At 31.1% G+C, this 17,851-nt stretch overlaps 1 protein-coding gene across 1 annotated transcript; it reads left to right on the top strand.

The window, feature by feature from the left end:
• Positions 1 to 455: 455 nt before the first annotated feature.
• LOC124920633 (ankyrin repeat-containing protein NPR4-like) lies at positions 456 to 4,131 on the top strand. The gene is made up of 6 exons (XM_047461162.1): positions 456 to 1,105; positions 1,311 to 1,505; positions 1,574 to 2,053; positions 2,161 to 2,310; positions 2,905 to 3,341; positions 3,409 to 4,131. The coding sequence occupies exons 1-6, from the start codon at positions 649 to 651 to the stop codon at positions 4,021 to 4,023; spliced, it is 2,334 nt and encodes a 777-aa protein (XP_047317118.1). The 5' UTR covers positions 456 to 648; the 3' UTR covers positions 4,024 to 4,131.
• Positions 4,132 to 17,851: the final 13,720 nt, after the last annotated feature.

Below are 17,851 nucleotides of genomic sequence, written 5' to 3'. Positions count from 1 at the left end.
ATAGAGGATCCTATCCTGTTTTTCTATGTAAAATTTAAAACGTGATTCCTTTCTATTTTAAATGCATACGGTTTAACAAATTTTTAATTTTTCTGGATCGTTTAATTATGTAAAGAAGGTCAATGATAAAGTTGGTTTAACTTATTGTTGATATTAAATGAATAAACTTGAGAAAATATCAAATATAAATTTTTTTAAATGTTTTAAGAATTTCTAAATTATCATATCAATCATAACTATAATTTTTGTTTTTTTAAATATCATAATCAAAATTAAAATTTGAACAAGTAAAAATTGCATGGATTGATTCTTCAATCATTCCTAGTTCTTCTTTTGTTTTTTCACCCATTAAATTACTTAGACCAAACAAAACTTAAAACTTAATTCCAAACAAGGTACTAGGTATAATATTAACGTTATCAATACCTATAATGATGAATTGTTGGACTGAAAACACTGAATGGAAGATTAGTTTTTTGATTCTTGTTATGACTAAAGCATTGGCTCCAATTCAACGGAATTAAAGGATCAATCCATCAAGGGTCTTTGTCGGCGACGGCGACGGCTGTCAATGGAGAATCTTTTACTCAGCCGGCGGCGGCATGTCTGAAGAAGCATCACTCCTTCACTTACTGGCAAATCATCAGTATGACCGCAAAACGAAGACAAAAGGCTATAAGAAGAGAAAAGAGAAGAAAGGCTTTCGAAGATCAAAATCCAGTCGCCAACAGCAGCTGTATGATCTCCTCCGATGACGAACAAGTGGAGTCGACGGCGACGGCGAGGTCACTCCCCTTTCCCAATAACCCATCTCTTCATGTTCCTCCTATCCATAAATCACAGAGCAATCCGGTTGTTTCCTCCCACTCTCAACTCTATCATCACCAATCACTGCCTATCCCATACGCCACAGAGGATCCGTTGAGCAGCAGCAGTCAACGGGGATCGAGAACTTCAGTGTATCCAACATATCCAATTGTTGCAGCTGCCGGAGAATCTTCTATGCCGATGACAATCAACCGATCGGTGCAAACGATGGGGGATCCGTTGACAAGTTCAAAACATGGACGTTTATCTGGTCAAACTTCTGGCGCAGTTCCTGCTTGTATAACTCTAATCTATTTTTTTCAGCAGTTTAATGTTTAGTTCATTTTGAAACCTAATTGATACAACTTTAATGGATTGATTAGCAAAAACCCTGATCTTGAAAGATAAACCTGGCATTGTACTGATTGTAGAATTCAGATTGTTAAACTGCAGTAGTTTGTATCTTCATAGCTGCTGACTGAAACTTTGGAATCATTTTTCAGATCCATCCTGGTATATCGAAAAACCTACTTCTAATCCTGTACGTGGACATGGTTTCGTTGACACCCATCCGACTAACAGCAGAGTATCACGAAAAGAAGCAACTGAAATTGATGTTGAAAATCCAATTAGACATCAAACACAATCTAATCATGTTGAGGGTTTAAATGCCGAAAGAAGGTCTCCACTTGTTGCCAGTAAGATATCTTCTTCTTTACTCACCAAAATCAAAATCAATCTCAATCTAATCTTTATGAAATTGTAGGCGGAAGCAGGTCAGACTACCTTCAAATGTGTGTGCCGCTCTATCAAGCTGCTTTGAAAGGTGATTGGGGTTTAGCCAAGTCCATCTTCGATAAACATCCAACTGCTTTCCTGTACGGAATAACTGCAGGCGAAGAGACTGTTCTTCACATTGCAGCTGCAGCAAAGCATGTTGGATTTGTAGAGAAGCTGGTGAAGCATATGGGAGAAGATGATTTAACTTTGCAGAACAAATATGGAAACACGGCCCTCTGCTTTGCTGCAGCTTCTGGAGTGGTAAAGATTGCTGAGATAATGATTGCAAATAATAAAAAATTACCAATGATTCCAGGAAGCCAAAAGATGGTTCCCCTTCACCTAGCAGCTCTACTTGGACATCGGTCCATGTCATATTATCTCTATGATGTTACCGTATTTGAACTACTCGAACGTGAAGAACAAGTGGAACTTCTTAGTGCAACCATCTCCACTGGTATCTATGGTACTGTTTAATTAAACCATCGCAGATTTTTGGAAAATGATAAATTCCACTAGGTTTCCTTATATATGCTATGTTGTTTCTTTACTTATTCTTTCTGTTTCATGCAGATCTGGCATTGGGCATATTGAAGAAAGACCCCTCTTTAGCTATAACTCGAAACCGAAATAAGGAGACAGCTCTTCATGTCCTAGCACGAAAGCCATCCGAAATCAGCTGGGATATTGACTTAGGAGTCAAGGATAAAGTTCTTAAAAGATGTAAGCTACTACTACATCAGAATTCAGTTATTCACATGCTTTCGCAGATTTTTGTTTGTTTTTGCTGCAAGTTTCTGAAAATAAGATCACGCAGACAATATTTTTGGGGAAAAAAAATCGTTTTGAATAAGGCATGATAAACATCGTATTAAATTTAGATAAACGGGCAATTAGTGGAATCTATCTTATTTGACCTAGTAAATTAATCCACCAAGCTATTTACTCTACCCATCTATTTGAATCTCTATTTCCTATTTCTTCAAGACAAAACCTTTACTATTTTCATTTGCCCACTTTTCCATATAAAGAGATCTTTTTGGGCTGAAAAATTTTGACAGTTAATTTTTGTAATGTAAAACAGTCGTTTGCATACGTTGGCCTCGTTTGAAAACACCTGGATGAGATATGATATGAAGGTATTCTTCATGGTGTCAAATATATGCTCTCTAATTTGTAGCACAATGGTTTCAACTTTTCAAAAATTGGATTAAAAAACGCTCACATATAAACCAACATACAAGTTGCTATAGTTGTTGTAACTCATTTTACCACTTAATTTTCTAGTTTGTGATATGAAATTTTGTTTTCATATAGGTTTCAAATGGTTGTACAATAAAGCACTGATGAAAACACTGGCTCATCAGCTGGTTGATAAAATATGGAACAGAGTTCTACAATTGCAAGAAAATGAGATTACAGATTTGATCAGCTCTCCCTCTCGATTATTATTTGACGCAGTAGAACAAGGGAATGTAGAGTTCTTAGTCATGCTTATACGCTCCTACCCAGATTTAATGTGGACTGTCAATGGAAACCGATACAGTTTGTTTCACACTGCTATCCTTTGTCGGCAAGAGCGAATCTTGAAGTTAATTTACGAGATTGGAGCAATCAAGGAGCTCCTAGTCTGCCTTACCGATAAAGACAACAACAACATGCTTCATCTTGCTGGAAGGTTGGCACCCACAAGTCGGCTTACTATTGTATCTGGTGCAGCTCTTCAAATGCAAAGAGAGCTCCTCTGGTTTAAGGTAAATGCAAATGCAAATGACATTTAACATTTTATTTCAATATTTAAGGTGAATGCTACTTATGCAGAAAGTAGAGAAGATAGTTCCGCCATCTTTCACGAAGATGAAGAATTCAAGAGGTCAGACGCCACAAGATCTCTTCACTAAGGAGCACCAAGATCTTCGTAGAGAAGGCGAGAAATGGATGAAGGACACAGCAACATCTTGCATGCTCGTGGCCACCTTAATCGCCACAGTTGTTTTCGCGGCTGCATTCACTGTCCCAGGTGGAACAGACAACGACAGTGGAATTCCTATTTTCCTAAAAGAGAAATGGTTCACAACTTTTGCCATATCAGATGCCGTGGCCATGTTAACTTCCACCACATCCATCTTAATGTTCCTCTCGATATTGACTTCCCGTTATGCAGAACAGGATTTTTTGGTCTCTTTACCGGGAAAGCTAACACTAGGACTGACCACACTATTCGCGTCAATAGGGAGCATGGTGTTGGCTTTCACGGCTGCTTTCTTCTTGGTCTATCATGGGAAAATGAAAGAGGTGCCCATTCTTATAGCCTGTTTGGCAGCAGTACCGGTAACTTTGTTTGTTTTGTTGTATTACAAGCTATGGGTCGAGGTTTTACGTTCCATGTTTTGGTCTAAGTTTCTATTTCTTCACAATAAACGCAGATTGTTCTAGATTTATATATGTTGAGAAATAACATTTTCAGTATTTAGAGCTGTGTATGTGCCTGGATCTATGATTTTGTTACACGATGGTAATTCAGAGAAAATTACAGTTTAAATATTATTTTGATAAAATCTTAAGATATGATCACTTCAATTCAAGATAAATATATATGGTTAAATAAATATTTTAATTAAAAATAGGAGTAAGCATTCAAACCACTCAACATTCATCCTAGTATAAAATTTTGATATAAAAAATGATATACTAGTTTTCTACCTAAGTTATTCAAGCTTTAGGTGTTTAATTAATTATTTTGAAATTAGTTTAATACATGAATATTATTAGATATATAAATTTGAATATCAAAATAATTATAGAAACCCAATCATATATTCTGCATCCAATTGATTATACTCAATTCTAAATAACCCATGATTACATCAGATTAAAAAAAATAATAATCATTGGGCCTTTCATTAATTATTAGCCCTCTATGCTGACGCTGTCAAAATTCAAAACAGCAAATTATTAAGCATTTGTAAATTCAATAACTTAAACTCATTTACATTTTAAAAGTGTTAGTTATAAAATCATTATACTAAACTAAGAAGATTTTATAATAAATTACAGGATAAAAATATAAATAAAATAAATTATTAATTTTTTTTTATAATAATATGTATTTTAATGTTTAAAATTCTTAATAAATCACAAAATAATATATAAAAATAAAAATAAAACACTCTCATAATTACCCACCCACCAATTTCATCGCAAATTTTAACCAATATCATTCGCATACAACCCGACATTCTTTATCCTTAATTCGACTAATCATCCATCTCATTCCACATTTATCCACACAATAATCAACATCTCATATGTGACCTTACACTTTCACTTCGGTCAAATAAATCATCACCAATCTTTTTTACTCTTCACTTTGGTCATCAATCCTCAACTGACCTCTTATCTCGTGACTCATCTCCTCACATATTTTACAATATACAACCTGACTTTTTTATCCTCACTTTAGATAACTAACAATTTCATTCCACATTTATCCACACTCTAATCAACCTCTTATATTGTGTGACATTATACAATTTAATTTCGTTCAAATCAATCATCTCTAACGTTATCAATCTCTTTTACCATCACTTTGACCCATCAATCCCCTAATTGACATCTCATAACGTGACCTTACTTACTTCGAATAACCAAAACATTCGCATTCCACATTTTTATCCCACTAATCTCAACTGACCTCTCATCTCAAGACTTTACTTTCATTTTGGTTAAACAATCAATCTCCTCACATATTTTATAATAAACAACTCGACTTATTTATCCTCACTTCGACTGATCAGCCCATCTGATTTCACATTTATCCACCCTAATCGAAAATATCATACTGTGACCTTAAACTTTCACTTTGGTACATTACCAAACTCTTTTACTCTCACTTTGGCCCACCAATTCCCAATCGACCTCTTATCGTGTGACATACTCACTTTGACTAACCAACCATCTCATTCCATATTTTTATCCACCTAAATTGATCAAGTCGACCTCTCATCGTGTGGTATACTCACTTCGACTAACCAATCATTTAATTCCATATTTTTATCCACCTCAATTAACCTCTAATCTTGTGACCTTACACTTTCATTTCGGTCAAATCAACAAACAACAAACCATCTCCTTCCATATCGTGAATGTCATTTACCCAACCATCAATTTCATCGCATATTTTAGCCATCCATCACAATCGACCTCTAATTTTTTGAATGTCATTTACCCACCCACTAATTTCATCGCAAATTTTAATCGATATCATTTGCATTTAATCATATTCTCACTTTGATAAACCAACGTTTTTTATCTCACATATTAACCATCAATTTTATTTAATAGTTTAAAAATGGTACCTAATAGGATTTAAACCATGTTCTCCATTATGTATCACTTCAACCACTAAACCACTTAAAATTGTTAATTTATATATAATTTTGTGTATGCATATACAATCTATATGACTAACAATTAAAAAATATTTATATATATATATATATAATATTTGTATGTTTAAAATATTTAATAAATATTTATTATTTTAATATATTTAAATTAAATTTTATTTTTAAAATTTATTAATTTTTTACTAAGATTTATTATATATGTATAAATGAAATATTATTATATTATTAATGTTGATTTTTTTATTATTGTTTTAAATAAATTTTGAATTATATATATATATATAATGAATTAAATGATTTATTAAAGAGTTGTACTTGATTAGGTTGCAAGTTCGAAACATATATATAATATTTTAAATTTTATTTTTAACCATTTTAAGTTTATCTCGTGACCTCACACTTATTTTATCATTTTTAACCATTTTTAACCATGTTCTCCATTATTTTATCCATGTGAGCTTTATCTCGTGACCTCACACTTTCAAATGCTCGCCAAACTAATCACTAATTCTGACCTCACACTTTCAGATACCTCGTATCATTTGTTTAAATGTTGCGCCAACATAAATTTTAGTCAAGAATGCATTCTTGAAAGTCTAAATTTGTATAATTTGGGATATGAACTCTGATCTTAAGCATTAAATGTGAATACTTTAACCGCTAGACCACTTAAAATTGTTAAAATAATTTTATTATTTTGTGTATGTATATATATTTTGTATTTAATATTTATTATCAATTAGTTAAATTTTATATTAACCAATGAATTATTTATACTACTAAAAATAATGGATTCCAACTTTGGTCAATAATAAATTTGAACACTTTAACCTTCTGATCACTTGAGATTGTTGAAATAATTTTATTATTTTGTACATGTATATATATTTTTTATTTAATATGTATTATTAATTAGTTAATTTTTATAAAAATAATATATATATATATTATTATTAACAAGAGAATTATTTATATTAATAAAAATAATATTATATATATATATATAATGAGAGAAAAAATGTATAATAAAAGATAAAATTTATTTATATAAAATTAATGATGAAAAATAATAATATACATAAGATAATTATATTATATATTTTATATGATTAATTAGAATATATATATATATATATATATATATATATATAATTAATGAGAGAAAAAATAATTAGGAAAGATAAAATATAAGATAAAATATATTTATAGTTAAGAATACAATCACTATCCGACCTTCATCTCGTGACCTCATACTTTTAAATACTCGTTAAACCAACCATTAATTCTAACCTCACACTAGACAAACCATCCACCACCCGAACCTCATCTCATAAACCCACACTTTTAAATGCTCGCTAAACCAACCATTAATTCCGACCTCACACTCGACAAATCACCCACCACTCGACCTCCATCTCGTGACCTCACACTTTCAAATGCTTATCAAACTAACCACTAATTCCGACCTCACACTTTTAGATGCCTCGTATCATTTGTTTAAATGTCGCGTCAATATATATTATAGTCAAGAATGCATTCTTGAAAATCTAAATTTGTATGATTTGGGATTCGAACTCTAGTCGAACATTAAATGTGAACACTTTAACCGCTAGACCATTTAAAATTGAGAAATGATTAGGTGAGGGAATTTGGTGAGGGAATGACGTGCCATAATCTTATTCGCTGAAAAAATTAAATAATTTCTCTCTTTTCTCTCTTTCCTCCCACTTTTACATTTTCCAACCAATGAAGGTGATGCCACGTCATTTCCTCACCAAATTCCCTCACTAAATTCTCTCCCTCTATCACTCCTCTTTAAAATTATTGAAATAATTTTATTATTTTGTGTATGTATATATGTTTTGTATTTAATATTTATTATCAATTAGTTAAATTTTATATTAACTAAAGAATTATTTAACTAATAAAAATAATGGATTCAAACTTTGGTCTTAAATATTAAATGTGAACACTTTAACCTCTAGAGCACTTGAGATTGTTGAAATAATTTTATTATTTTGTGTATGTATATATATTTTTTATTTAATATATATTATTAATTAGTTAATTTTTATATTAATCAAAGAATTATTTATACTAATAAAAATAATATTTTATATATATGTGATGAGAGAAAAAATGTATAATAAAAAATAAAATGTATTTATATAAAATTAATGATTAAAATAATAATAATATATAAAGTAATTATATTATATATTTTATATGATTAGTTAGAATATATATATATATATATATATATATATATATATATATATATATATTAATGAGAGAAAAGATAATTAGGAAAGAAAAAATATAAGATAAAATATATTTATAGTTAAGAATACAATCTTTAAATGTTAAATTTAAATGTTTTGGGATATCTTATATATGAAATGTGAACATTTTAATGTTAGACCATTTAAAATTATTGAAATAATTTTATTATTTTGTGTGTATATATATATTAGGGGAGAGGAAATAATTATTATGAAAGAGAATTGATGACGTGGATTATTATGGGGCCTTTTTACTTTAAACATCATTATATATATATATATTAGTTATTTAAAAAGTTGCAATTATATTGTTAAAAATGTCCAACGTTGATCAAATTTGATGTTAAATTTAAAATATAAAGTCTTATTAGCTTAGTTCGTTAAATGGTTGTACTTGTTGTGTTATGTTACAAGTTACAAACATACCTATAGTATTTTTAATCGTTTTCTCGGTCGTGGGTCTTGGGAGTCTCGCTCCTAGGTGAAAATCATCAGTCAGATTTCTCGGTCATAGTCTCAAGAACACCGGTCCTAGGGCTCGGTCCTAACTCAAGAATACCGGTCCTTGGTCTCGGTCCTATGTCAATTTTATGGATTTATAGATTTTCCTCACACAACATCTTTTGGTCACAAACCGATATAAGCGGTCTTCACGTAATTTATAGAAGTACATAGTTCCGATCTGGTACTTCTTCACATAGTCCTGGGTGATATACCCATTTGATTCATCGCAATTATTATGATAAAGCTTATACCCTTTGGGGTGATGAACCATATAAGGTAGACTATTACGAATGTTCGAAATGTTATAAATAAAAATTTATATAGTCAGAATTTTATTTATAAATAAAAAGTCCCTAGCAGAGTCACCAAAAAAGTGTAACCCTCAAGAAATCCCTGGCCGTAGCTTAGCACGTGTCGGAGGACACGAGGCAATACGGGGGTATCCGGAGTGGCTCGAGGTTCAATGGTTTCAAGCTTGATTTGCGTGTCAGACATCTTTTTGAAATAAAAAATTATTTTTTTAAAGATTTTGACAGTACCTGACCGTTTTAAAAATCAATTATATATAAATAATTAATTTTATTCAAATTTTAATAATTTGGCAATTTGTTGTAACCAAATGACAATTTGTTTTGAAATTCAATTTAAATTAATCAAATATAATTAATTTAAGAAAATATTATTTATTTGAAAACAGAGTCGCCAAATAATTTTAGAAAATTCAGTAAAATATACGTGTATATACGTACTTTATAACAGAATTTCCATAAGGGGTTCGTTATTTGGTTACGCTCGAAAAAAGATTTTCGTGCTATGTTCTCTACGCCTTTTGAAAACGGTTTTAGTTTTTAAAAGTTTAGCTATAAAAAGATTTATTTATAAGATTTATCTCCTTTAATTAGTAGTTTGAGTCCTAAACAATGATTTATATTACGTAAATAATTGTACAAAATTTTTTAGAAGTACGTACCTATGATTACGGTTATGAAAGATTGAGTACAAGACCTGAAAAGTATTAAAATTTAAAAATAAATTCCGAACAGAGCCTTATTCAAAATATTTGTTTGGGAAATATCCCAAAAATATTTTGAAATTATTTTCTAACCTCTCGAGATTATTTGAAAATGGATTGGGTTCCAAAATTACAAAAATAATTTTATTGAAAAGTGGACCCAAACAGGCCTTAGAACCGGAGTCCTAAGGGACGGGTCAGTGTTTATCGGTTTGGGACTAGAGAGACTCGGTCTAGACCGAGGAAGATTTCGATCGGGGTTAGGGACACTTAGTCAAAAGACTAGAGTGTTTGGTCTTGGGGTTTAGGAGACTCGGTCCTGAGTTTGGGATGCTCGACCTTGGGGTTCGGAAGTCTCAGTCCAAAACTCTAACTGTTCGGTCCTAGGTCTAGGAGTCTCGGTCCCAGACCTCAATTTCTCGGTCGTGGGTTCTGGTAATATCAGTCTTAGGTGAAAATCATCGGTCGAATTTCTCTGTCTTAATTTCAAGAACAACGGTCTTAGGGCTCGGTCCTAACTCGAGAACACTAGTCTTTGGTCTCGATTCTAGGTCAATTTTCTCTATTCTTGGTCTCAGTCAGGACCGAGAATTCTCGGTCTTATCTCTCGGTCCTCGGTTCTACAAGACTCGGTCCAAGAACACCAAATGTGATACAGATCATAAAAACATGATATATAAGTTGCTATCAACTCTATTTGATGTAGGGGTCATAACCCCTAATCCTAAACTCGATCAATCGAGTCTTAAGACGATTGATTTTTCAAAATGATTTCTAGGGAAAAAAATTGGGAACTTTTGATGGCCTAATTCTTGTTCTAACAGCTTCGAAATAATGTATACAATCGAACACGACCAAAAACAAGAATATCTAACAAGCTCGGTAACATAATTCAAAACAAAATTTCAAACTTTATTTTTTTTTTAATTTCAGTTCGATCAAAGATGATCAGGATGTATGTAATATCATTTGAAAAATCATTCTAACATGTTTACAAACATGTTAGACAACTATTTGAATCAAAATTCAAACTCAATAGCACAAGAACACGAATTTCATATTTTCCAAATTTTCAAATCAGTTTAGGTTTTTTTTGATTGGGGTTGAATTGATGAAATCATTTTCAACAGAAAATTTGGACATCATCTAGTGATTGATTTCAACTATAAAAAGAACGAAATTGAACCCTAAATAAGATCAACCCGATCGAACTCGGAAATTTCTAACTTTGAATCATAACTTGAAATACAATGATCTCTATGAAGCTTTCCAGAGCTCTGGATCGAAGCTTGGAACGCCGAAATGATTTCTTCAAAAACTAGTCATCGGAGCTCCAATAGAAATCTTTAAGCAAACCATGATTATTGGATTTTGTTCGATGGATCGGAAGAAGAAGACCTATGGAGTATTTATACTTAAGTTAGGTCGGTTTCGAAGTAGAATTCATAATAAGAAGGATGCAGCTAAAGGTATAATTTACCTCTTACTTGGTCCACCTGAACCAAAGACAAAAGAGAAATATGCACAGATCATACACAGCTAATGGATCATTCTATATGATATTCCTTTTATGCATATTGATACGTAAATGATTTCAAATCGTAATATCATAATAGCATTCATGTAGATCGACAAATTCAGACAAAAAGACACATCCATGGAAAGAAAAGAGAAGTGAGAAAACCTGGACAGCTAGAGAAAAAAGAGCGCAATACAATGTAGATTCCTATAGAAGCATTTAACTCTTCTTGGAAGCAATCCAGTCAGTCTCTTCTCTTTGAGTCAACTAAGATTCCTATTATCATCAACAATAGAGGGATTCACATATAATAACAGCAGTAGAAAGCATAGCAAAAACAATTCTCTTGAAATGAATGTGCGCCTATTCACACATTATCTAATAAAAATAAGTTGGGTTAGTCATTCAGATTTCAGACACACGGTAATTTCTGATAGTAAGGTTGAAGCTTGATTTTTCAACTTCAAAATGTAGGTTTTAGAGGCTGAAGAACATTAGTATACACATTTCTCTTGATTTGCATATAGTACCTTCTTGAAATACCAGAACACCATATACATTTTTTTCATGGCTAAGTTAAAATATAGGGAAGACTGTAGCCATCGTTTCATGAATGTGACTGTTCATCATCTGTTTGCTTTAGGACAGAGTGAATCAACAAATACGAGTTCATGATTTGCCTAATTTCATTGTGTCCAATTTACTAATTTGAGATATAAAGTAAAAGAATCATATCATATAAATACGTCCTTCTTAAAGCGTATAAACAACTTGTTATGCATATATTTAATGTTTTTAACAAGTTGTATTGTTCAACGCATATCTAAGAGAGCTGAAGAAAAAGTAAGCTTGACCTGCAAATTTCAGATAGATAGGCCTTGTTCGGATTGGGGTTATTGTAATAACTTAGAGGGGGAAAATGAGTAATGATTGGTGATGATTTTGAGGAGATGAGAATATTTTTGGTAAAATTACTTAAATGGTATTGATATATAATAATAAAATAATAAATAGTAATTTAAAATAAAGGGTATTTAAGTATTTTGGGTAATGAATTGAGTGATGTGATTGATGAGTGGGGGAGTGAAAAGAAGTTTGAGTGGGTTGGGTTATTTAAATAACCCCAACCGAACAAGGCCATAGAGATAAAGAAGAAAACCAAGAATTTGGGTAGAGAAAGAAACGGTCGCGGTTAGGCAGTTGGGAAATTTGATTGAATAACCCTCATAAGAGGGTTATTTCCACTTTTAACATGTCATTAATAATTTTATCATTTTTAACCTTTTGCCTCAGTTTTACCCTTTATTAAAAAAAAAAATTGGTTTTCCCCTTTCTTCTTCCCTTCTTTCGTTCTCCTTCCCTCTCACTCTTTTCAACTCTCTCTCTTTTCAACTCTCCCCCTCCTCCGTCTTCGACCGATCCAGCCTCCCTCTCCCCGACGACGAAAAGCTCCCGAAACATCAACGACGATCCAAACCCATGTAACCCTTCCTCTCCCCCGACCTCCGACGAGCCCCTGACGAAAAGCAGAACGACTATCCATTGAAGGTAAGTTTAAGGTTTTATCTTATATTCCATGCATGCTGAAATGGAAGAATGGTTTAGGTTTAGGTTTAGATTTATTGGCTGTTGCAGGTTGTCGAAGGCGAATGTGCATCTGTCGCCTGCGACAGATGCATTTTTCGCCAGATGCATTTTTCGCCTGCGACCTTTTGTTTACTTGGTTGTTTGTACAAACAATGTTAGTTTGCTTTCTGACATTGTGATTTACTTATCAGATAACTCAGCACAAGTGGGAATGACCCTTTATGTAGTATGTTGATATTGAAGGTCTTGGGTTGGATGACTACTATGAGTTAAAATACTTGTGCTGAGTTAATGGGTGGTCTGTTTTTCAGGTTTTCGGTACAAGAAGGACTCTGTAATGGAGGTGACTGAAAAAGAGTTCAATAACTGCAATTCAACAAGACCCATTTCGTTTTCTAACAATGGTCATACAAAAATTGAGTTTGAACGTTCTGGGTTGTTTTATTTCATTAGTGGCGCTTCTGGTCATTGCCAACTTGGACAAAAGATGGTAGTGAAAGTTATGTCACCGGACGAAGATGGAAATAACCGGTCTTCTTCTTCTATGTTGTCCGGTGCTTATGGAGGAATGATGGCTATGATTCATCTTGCTCTGTTTTGTTACTTTAATTAAATTTTTAGTGGTTTGATTAAGGTTAATTTATGTTTTTAATTATTTCGTATTTATGGTATAAACAAATTGTTTCTAGCTACTTTGTTCTTGTTTTTTTAACCCATTTATCAACTTTTTAAGAAACCCTTCTTTGGAAACCTACAACATATATCAAATCACTACTAATGGTATGAACAATGCTTATAAACAGTGATAATCTTTTCATTAATCCAGGAGCAATAGAAACATTTGCTCATTAAATTATTAAATTTCAAGTATTTTGATTATGATTAATGAATGAACCATTAGATTATAAGAAATCATCTCTATTAATTAATAATTAATGATATGAACAAATTGTTTCTAACTAGCCTAATTAGAATAGAGATCTATCGATCGATCGATCTAACCAATGATTTATCCATGCATGGAGAATCCATATTAAAGAAAGAATTAATTAATTATAAGATAAAAAGAGTTCTTAAAAAAAAAAAAAACTAGAGCCGGGCAAGCACAAGCGTTTTAATTAATACACATGCATATTGATTGATCCATTGTTATCTCTCTTTTATGAGCCATCGGCCATGATGATCATCATCATCCATAAAGACACCATCATCATCATCTATCGTTATAATCATGGTGATCTTGATCTCAAAAACAGCAAAACCTAGTTTTCTTCTCCTGCAAATGAATAAATGAATTAAGGGTGTGAATCCCATGAATTTTATAAAGGTATGATCTTTAGACATATACCGCTGAAGGGTACTGATAATTTGATGTGGATTGAGGAGGGGCGGTGGCGCCGGAAGTACCGCTGGTTTTCTTTTCATCTCTAGCTTTGGCAAATATAACGGTGAAACCATCTGCAGAAGATGGATTGTTTAGCCTAGTTTTTTCAGTCACCCATTGTGATTTACTTGTGCTGAGTTATCTGATAAGTAAGTCACAATGTCAGAAAGCAAACTAACATTGTTTGTACAAACAACCAAGTAAACAAAAGGTCGCAGGCGAAAAATGCATCTGGCGAAAAATGCATCTGTCGCCTGCGAATGCGCATCTGTCGCAGGCGACAGATGCGCATTCGTCTGCGACAGATGCGCATTCGTCTGCGACAGATGCGCATTCGCAGGCGACAGATGCACATTCGCCTTCGACAACCTGCAACAGCCAATAAATCTAAACCTAAACCTAAACAATAAACACTAAACCATTCTTCCATTTCAGCATGCATGGAATATAAGATAAACCCTAAACTTACCTTCAATGGATAGTCGTTCTGCTTTTCGTCAAGGGCTCGTCGGAGGTCGGGGGAGAGGAAGGGTTACATGGATTTGGATCGCCGTTGATGTTTCGGGAGCTTTTCGTCGTCGGGGAGAGGGAGGCTGGATCGGTCGAAGACGGAGGAGGGGGAGAGTTGAAAAGAGAGAGAGTTGAAAAGAGTGAGAGGGAAGGAGAACGAAAGAAGGGAAGAAGAAATGGGAAAATCAAATTTTTTTTTTTTTTTTAATAAAGGGTAAAACTGACCTTTTGCCTTGGCAAAAGGTCAAAAATGATAAAATTATTAATGACATGTTAAAAGTGGAAATAACCCTCTTATTAGGGTTATTCCATCAAATTTCCCAGGCAGTTTCACATAGAAGAAAAAATAATGGGATGATGTGGGTTAATATTTACTGAGAGAGAAAAATAGAATTGGGCTTAGAGTAGTTTTATATTGAAGAAAATTGGATTTGAGAGTGGTTAATAATTTAAAAAAGTTTACAAGTTAAATTTTTATTCTTAAATTTAATTTAATATTTAATTTATTTTTAGTTTTTATTATTTTTTACTTTTAATTTAATTAAATTTAAATAAAAATTAATTAAAAGATAGATGTTAATAAAAATTTTAATGTTATAAAATTTTAATAATTATATTATAAAAAAATAGTAATTATATTTTAGTGTTAATAAAATTTTATGTCAAATTTAATTTTTTAAAATTAAAACATTGAAATAAAATATTCATTAGTTAAAATATAAAATATTAAAAATATTAAAATTTAGTTTAGTTAAAATAAGGTTCTTTTATAAAAGAAATTAATAAAGGTTGACAAAAGTTTTTATCTTTTAATTTTTACCAACGCTTAATATGGGTTGCTATATAAGGGTGGTTGAAAGTATATTTTGTTGTAGCGATTATTTTTATTTTTGAAATTTTTTATTCATCCCCGATAAAATAAGTAAACCCAATCTTAATATAAAATATTGGTATATAAGTTTAGTCTATTTTCCTTAATTCCTTATCTGTAGTATTTTATTTAATTTTTAAAAAAATGTTTGTATTTTAACTAATACAAAAACTGGTCGATTGATACATGTTCGTTCTTCGAATTGATTATTTATTTTCAAACCTGCACCATGAGCTTTACAAGGATTTTGACAAATAATTTTTTGGTTCAAAATTTCTAAAAGTTATAAATTCAACGTAAAAGATTGAGTGCTTTTAAAAATATAAACTTTTAAATTTGGATATATATATTTATATTTTAATACTTTTTAGGACAATATATAGATATATTTATGATGATATAAAATATCTTATCGAAAATATAAAATACATTAAATGTTGTTTAATTGAAAATATTACTATTAGCAATAATTTAAATATATATAATTATATTAAAGATTTGTTAGGACAATATAATTACTATCCTTACAATCAAATATCTTTACTACTTTTTTAAATTTATTTAAATTTTTCAGTACATGTTTATAATAATGATGTATATTATGTTTAGAGATATACTCATATATATATGATCTCTAACAAATATTTATCTATTATCTTATGACCTTTCAAATATATTTAATGACATTTTACCTATTTCTAAATTAGATGTAAAATATACGGATCATGAACGGAACATCTCTGCTACATTAATTAATCTAAACATAGATAAGATGACCACTACCAATGTGAAAATTAAAAGGTGCCCAAAGTAATCATATTTCTTTTGAATCTCACATTATCTCTAGATCAAGGTCGAAACCAGAGAATCATTCATGTTACAATTTACAAATTTAACAGGCTAAAGACATGCATGTGTCAGCATGAAATCTCGATATATATTTTAAAAGTAAAAACATTGTGAAACCTATAATGTTGTCCAAACGTTAAGATTTAGCCCAAACATTTATGGAAATTTAGTCTTATCTCACCTCACGACAAATTTAGATTTGAAAAATTATTATCCAAGAAGATTTTTTAAGTAGAAATATTCCAATTATTTTATTTGAAAAAGTTTTGTCATGTTGTTAGTAAGTTGCGTTAATTAAATTTAACTCTAAGATTGTTATATGCCTTGAAAGTTGTATTAATTTTAACCCTATAAAAAGTGTTGCAATCATTTTAAAGTTTTGTTCATGAAATTGTAGTTCAAATATCCAATAATTGACTTTATGATGAAAATTTATTGTTCGATTTTTATTTCGACACTTTAGTTTTCTTTTTTCTTTTTTAAAATGGATTATCATACACAATTTATTTTTGTTTATCCAAAAATAGATAAATTATGACTTAGTTATTTAGAGATTTAAATATAAAACTTAATCACCAATTCAAAAGTTCAATTCAACTATTTAGGCTTACTATAACAAAATAAAACGATAAGCAAACATCAAGAACTAACACATGAGTCTCAAAATTTCAAAATTTTATTTAGGCTTCTTACCACATAACAAAACAATAACCAATTACCAAGAACTTACATGTATTTCACAGTTGAATATTATACCTGCTTACATCTTGAACATGCACAACTACTACTTAAACACTGGATGAAATCACAACCAATACAACCCGAAAGACAATCATTATTATTAGAGCATTGTGGCGATCCATTTATGACGGGCAAACTTTGCTTATGAATACAAAAACAATATCCATTAATGCATAATGAATCATGACCACGACAAGGGTTATGACAATCATCATCTTTATGGCACTCTGGTTCAGTGATTATTCTCTTAACTAATCCATTTGATGCATATGATTGTGTAATCAAACCTGCATATATAAAAGAAAAAAAAAATTATATTTGATATTATCAACATATAAATAAATAAAAAAGTTTATATGGGATGAGATATATATACCTAACAAAATCATATTAACCAATAAAATCATCTTTAGAATAGTCTTCTCCATGATGAACTTTTGATAATGGACCACTAAAATCATAAGAATATAAAAATTGTTTGTTCTATATTTTGTTCTAGATGTGTTACAATATTTATAGTATATCTATGTTTAGTGTTATTATCTTATGGTATGATTAATTTATGTAATTAAAACAATTATTTTTTTTCATCTATT

The sequence above is a fragment of the Impatiens glandulifera genome, chromosome 1 (assembly GCF_907164915.1).
Source record: "Impatiens glandulifera chromosome 1, dImpGla2.1, whole genome shotgun sequence".
NCBI classification, from domain to species: Eukaryota; Viridiplantae; Streptophyta; class Magnoliopsida; order Ericales; family Balsaminaceae; genus Impatiens; species Impatiens glandulifera.
Note: the sequence above shows the minus strand (reverse complement) of the source record. Positions and strands in the feature narration are given on the sequence as shown.